Raw genomic sequence first — 6,396 nt, 5'->3', positions numbered from 1 at the left:
TCCATACTGCAGACTGTAGTCTTTAATCTTCATCAGTAAGTGCTTCAAGTCATCCTCACTTTCAGCAAGCAAAGTTGTGTCATCTGTATATTGTAGGTTGTTAATGAGTCTTCCTTCAATCCTGATGCCATGTTTTTCTTCATATAATCCAGCTTCTTGGACTAATTGCTCAGCATACAAGCTAAATAAGTATGGTGAAAGGCTACAACCTTGACACACTCCCTTCTTGATTTTGAGCCATGAAGTATTCCCTTGTTCTTTTCGAACGACAGCCTCCTGGTCTGTGTACAGGTTCCTCATGAGTACAATCAAGTGTTCTAGGACTCCCATTCTTCTCAATGTTATCTGTAATTTGTTATGATCCACACAATTGAATGCCTTTCAGAGTCAATAAAATGTGAGTAAACATCTTTCTGTTATTCTTGGCTTTCAGCCAAGATCCGTCTGACATCAGCAGTGATATCCCTTGTTTCACATCCTCTTCTGAATCCAGCTTGCATTTCTGGAAGTTCTCTGTCAATATATTGTTGCAACCATTTTTAGATTATCTTCAGTAAGATTTTACTTACATGAGATATTAATGATATTGTTCGATAATTTCCACATTCTGTGGGATCACCTTTCTTTGAAATGGGTAAAAATATGAATCTCTTCCAGTCAGTTGGCTAGGCAGCTGTCTTCCAAATCTCTTGGCATAACCAAGTGAGTGCCTCCAGTGGGGCATCCGTTTGTTGAAACATCTCGATGGGTATTCCATCAATTCCTGGGGCCTTGTTTTTCGCCAATTCCTTCAGTGCAGCTTCGACTTCATCCTTCAGTACCATTGGTTCTTGATCATATGCCAACTCCTGAAATGGATGAACATCAACCAGTTTGTTTTAGCATAGTGACTCTGCTTACTCCATTTTCTTTTGATGCTTCCTGTGTCATTCAATATTTTGCCCATAGAATCTTTTAATATCATAACTTGAGGCTTAAATTTTTTCCTCAGTTCTTTTAGGTTGAGAAATATTGAGCTTGTTCTTCCCTTTTGGGTTTCTAACTCCAGGTCTTAGCACATTTGATTATAGTAATTGGCTTTGTCTGCTTGAGCTGCTCTTTGAAATCTTCTGTTCAGAGCTGAACAGAGTCCTTTATGCTCTTGGAAAAAAAAAAAATAATAACAACAATAAAAACAGAGAACTTTCTGTGTGCCAGGAATTCCTCTGAACTCTTTACATGGGTTATCTCTTTTAATGTTTATAATAATTCTATAAAGTAGGGACTGCTTTAAGCTTTATTTCATGGAGCTGAAAGAGAGACATTAAGAAACTTGTCCAGGGTCACCCAATGAGTGAACAGATGAGTGAAGATTGAAACTCAGAAGTGAGGCTCCAGAGACTGCCCTCAGCCCCTTTACTTGACAGAAGGGCATTCTGTGTTGTATCTCTTCACCTGAAGATCAAAGGTAAACCACTCTTGGCCCATAGTGAACTTCCTATGATGCCTTATTTACCTTGATTTGAATCTATGAGTATGTGAAGTTGAATAGCAGGCCTTATTTTGCTCATGGTAATTTGGTTTCATGAACATTATTTCCAAGAAATTAATCATTCTCTTTTCCAATTACATCTTTGTTAAAATGTTCTTATTTCTAGCTCATCATTTATTTAAGGAGATTTCTATTCTTCGTGTATCACATTTCAGATGTTCATTGATTTTTTCCTTTGTCTATCAAATTGATTGTAGCCAAATGCATGTATCTTCCTTCTGAGGAGTAGCTGGTGAAATGCATATATAAGTAACTGTAATTCCACCTTCAGTAGTTAAAGAAGACAATGAAAAAGTACTTTCCTTTTATTATAAATCTTGGTAGTTTTGTTTAACAGTTTTTTAAAAAAACAAAATGATCTTTCCTTGCATATATGCTTTGCTTTTAACAGGACTTTATTAGACAGATATTCTACCTGTTCTACCACATATTGCTGTCAAATCAACTCCTACTCGTAGTGACTCTGTAGGACAGGGTAAAACTGTCCTGTTGGTTTCCAAGGCTGTAATGTTTATGGAAGAAGACTGTCACATCTTTCTCCCACAGAGCAGCTGCTAGGTTTGAACTGCTAAGCTTTCAGTTAGCAACCAAGTGCTTAACCACTGAACCACCAGATATATTAATAAATGATAATCCAATAATTATGGAAGAATTTTTTCCTTATAAAAGCTATATATGTATGTAAGCTACATACAGCTGCATAATCTACTGAATGAAGGAGATATATCTGTGGGGAAATAAAAAAATTTCAGTTCGGTATCCACCTTTAGTAATGCTAAAGGAGATCTGGTGGCATAGTGCTTACGGCATTTGACTGCTAACCAGAAGGCTGGCAGTTCAAACCCACCAGCCACTCTGCAGAAGGAAGACTGGGCAGTCTACTTTGGTAAACAAACATTTACCACCTCGGAAACCCAAAGGGGGTCTCTATGAATTGGAATCGACTTGATGGCAGTAAATGAGTTTAGTAATGCTTATCATTTTGTAGACTCTATTTCACTTTTCATACATAAGTATTTTCAGCTCTCTCCAGTAGTATTTAGTTCCTTATAAATATGAATATCCTAAATTGTACAAATATTAGATATTCCAATTAAAATTTTAATTTAATTTAATATAAAATGTTTGCGTAATTTCATTTATTCTGGTTTTTTTTTCATGGCAAAGAATGTGTGGGGTTTAGAAATCTAGAGTCAGACCACTGGAGGATGTTTTTTTTTATTTTATGTTTTTGTTTATAGCCCAAAAGAATAGCACCAACGTAGTGGATGTAGAGGATGCACACCAGCACAAGGTATGTCTGTGTTTAGTAATAAACCTTTTTGTAGGATTGCATTTGCTGGATATTTTATAGATCATCAGAGGGAAAAGTAAGATTACTGAAGCATTAGGGATAATGACTACACATTTGCTTTTAAGATACTTTGGAATAATTACATGAGAATCAGGGTTCTGGACAGCTAGTTTGAGAAGAAGTGGAGTAAATGTAGCATATCTGTACTCACTGATACATTGGTAGGCATTTCCTTTTTCCTCCTCTTCACGGAGCCATGAAGTTTATCAACCATGTCAAATTTCTTTTGGCCTAAGCACAATATAAGAGCCAAGAGTGTCATTCCATCCCTTCGAACTTTACATGGTGGGCAGATAATCTTCATTTGGTGCTTGGATCCTGGTGGGTGAGAGGAACCATTGTCCTGATTTTAATCTTACCAGCCCATAAAAATCTTTCTTCCCAGACCAACTTGGAAGCATATCCATCTTCTTGTTTTTAATTCTTTATCCTACATATAATCTCCCAAAAATACTGGGAGAAGAAACTCTCCTAGTTCTTTTCTCAACATTATAACAGTAGGGAGAGAGGAGAGAGAGGTGTGTTTTGAAAGCATTCTGTGAAAAGTTTGTGTTATAGGGAAACTTTAGGAGCTCTAGTGGTGTAGCGCCTAAGGGACTTGACTACTAACCAGAAGGTTGGTGGTTCAAACCCACCAGCCACTGCTTGGAAGGAAGATTGGTCAGTCTACTTCCATAGTGATGCTGCCTCGGAAACCCAAGGAGGGGTTGCTATGAGTCGGATCTGTCTCAACGGCAGTGAATTTGTTTTTTTGGTTAGTATGATTAGTTTAATAAGCCTATAAAAATTAAATAGGTTGAAATTTTATTATGTTTAATAAGACCAAAAGTGCTAAAATACTGGTTAAAAAAAAGGATTAAAACATATAGCACAAAATAAATATTAGTACACATAATTAGTCTGAGTCAATTGCACTTTGCCTTTATCTTCTTTTTTTTTTTTTTTAATTTCATTGTGATTTGGGTGAAGATTTACAGAGCAAATTCACTTTCCATACAGCAGTTCATATACACTTTGTCTCATGACATTGACCACAGTGTACCACAATGCAATGGCTCCCCTCCCACCTCCTCCCCACAGTTACCTCTTCCCAGTGTCCATCCCTCCATGGGCTCCTGTCCCCTGAGCTGTCTCCCTGTGCATAAGCAGCCCTTCTTTCTCCCATGATTGCCTTTATCTTCTTAATCTACTTTTCTGAAATACCCTTTGGATACATCCCAGAAGGTTCTGTGGTTAGAGCAAATCATAAAATTGAATGGAGTAATAGTTAAATTTATCAATAGTTCAGAATGAACTGAGTGTAGAATTCTGAAAATTAAAGCTAACCATATATTTTGTTTCTATAGAAACCAAAATATAGTTCTAAAAGGTGCATTTGGATTGTTGATGATGAAAATTCCAACAGACAGAAGCAAGAACATGTAAAAGTCCACAAAGGAAGCAAAGATAGTTTACTTATAAATAAAGAAGATATATATGAGTATTATCAAAAAGATTCCCAAAACACAAAATTTGGTAAATCTAAGCGAAAGCAGTCAACTCTTGACCAAATACACTCTGAAGGATTCCGAAAGGATAATCTTCGTAATGTCAGAGACCCCAGCACAAATGTGTCTAATAATAAAGGAAGAAGAAATACAAAACATAAAAACACTCAAGGGGATAATGGATACTGCAATCCAAGAAAGACAAGAGCTGTCACTTCTTCTAGAAGAACAAACAGATTGGTTTCACAGCAGCGTATTCTCCAAACCCTTGATGGCCTTCCAAAAGAATCATGTAAATCTTCCAGCCTAACTCTCTCAAGCCTGACAAATGGCGTAGGTAACAATATCAAGGCTTGTTCAGTTTCTAAAGATACGCATACTCAGAGCTTAGATTTATCAGGTAGTCAGAAAGTACAATTCTTGGAATTGGAATCCATTGACCAAACTGAAATTTCTTTCTCAGGACTTTCTTTGCATAAAGAAATCAAGTTACCATCTGAGCCCTTTCATACTGACAAAAAACAGCATGTTAGCCCTTATAAATTTCTTGAAAATGGTAACTCAGGTCAAAAAGATGAGAGCTTTAATAAGTGGGAAAATTCTGTCTCATCCATTGTAAAGGAAAATACTGATGATGATGGTGGTAGTGGTGATTGCTTTACCACTGAGAAGACAGTGATCTCTAAAGAGGTGGTATGTTCCACAGATTGCCAAAACCACTATAATTGTAAAGGAAATATAACAAATGTAGAAGGAATGTGTTTTCAACAGTATTTCCCTTCTGAGCACCATTATTCACAGGAAAATGCATTAAAAGTAGACAACCTAACCATACTTCCACAGCAGGAAGTTGTTACTATTTCTGATTCAGATAATACAGTCATTTCTGAACAACATTTTGCAAATTATGAGCAATATATATATGGAACTTCTTTTGATCACTCACTTGTGAATCCTAAACAAACTTCCCTGGCTTGTACAAGAACAATTTCAACACATGAAGTTTCAGAGTTGACTAGTCATGTGGAACGACTCAAAAGACCTCAGGATTATAACCCCAGAGCACCAACTGCTTTAATGAATCAAACAGAAACATGTATTGTGGAAAAGGTGAATGATGAAAAAGATACTAAAAAGAATTACACTGACAAAGATCAAGAAACAAGTTATTCTAGTCAGCCTTTTTCCACAGTTTTTCATTCGGAAGTAAAAGAAACAACTGAAATTGAAAAAATAGGACAATACCTTCCAGAGAGTGAGACCATATGTAATGTAGATTTTCATCCCACTGACAATATGAATAAAGAATTGATGAACAACTCACAACTTAATCATAGAGGAGAGAAGGAAATTTCTCCCAAACCAGGTATTAGTAATAATATTGCTTGATTTATAATTATTTGTAAATTATTGTTGTTGTGTGCCATCGAGTCGGACCCGACTCATAGAGACCCCTCCTTGGGTTTCCGAGGCAGTATCACTACGGAAGTAGATTGCCCCATCTTCCTTCCGGGGAGTGGCTGGTGGGTTTGAACCACCAGCCTTCTGGTTAGCAGTCAAGTGCCTTAGCCACTATGCTACCAGAGCTCCTAAATTATTAGGTATTATTATAGATAAACTTATCTTATAGAAATTTCTGACTAAACTCCCCTCAACATATGCCCTAACTGATAAGAATGAGGACATATGAGTCATAATTTGGTTTAAATGATAATATTTACTTGGAAAGTCAAACTTTTAAGACAAAGATGGTTGTGAAATTAATACTGACAGAAGTTAGCAAACGGTATTTCTGTGCATTTTTATGTTTATTTTTAATGTAGTTCTTATTTAGTATCAGGAATCATAAGAACATTTTCATGGCAGGAGATTATACTATTGACAACTATTCACTCTATTCCATCAGAATTGCAATCAGAAAACTTCATGTTTGTCATATAAATATATCTTCAGAGGCTTCCTTTCCCTTAAAAAATAAAATAAAAAAAGAAAGAAAAATAGTTCAGCTTGGAGTGAGAACTCTA

The 6,396-nt window shown here is 36.2% G+C and overlaps 1 protein-coding gene across 1 annotated transcript in view; it reads left to right on the top strand.

Annotated features, from left to right (window-relative positions):
• Window positions 1–6,396, top strand: part of ANKRD31 (ankyrin repeat domain 31) — a 268,129-nt gene that overhangs the window by 115,235 nt on the left and 146,498 nt on the right. Inside the window, exons 13-14 of the mRNA XM_042781319.1 lie at window positions 2,773–2,825; window positions 4,232–5,738. Coding sequence (XP_042637253.1) covers window positions 2,773–2,825; window positions 4,232–5,738 — 1,560 coding nt within the window. The remainder of the gene's footprint in view (window positions 1–2,772; window positions 2,826–4,231; window positions 5,739–6,396) is intronic.

The sequence above is a fragment of the Orycteropus afer genome, unplaced genomic scaffold, assembly GCF_000298275.1.
Source record: "Orycteropus afer afer isolate SDZICR_OR568_19922 unplaced genomic scaffold, OryAfe1.0 scaffold00104, whole genome shotgun sequence".
Classification (NCBI taxonomy): Eukaryota; Metazoa; Chordata; class Mammalia; order Tubulidentata; family Orycteropodidae; genus Orycteropus; species Orycteropus afer.
Note: the sequence above shows the minus strand (reverse complement) of the source record. Positions and strands in the feature narration are given on the sequence as shown.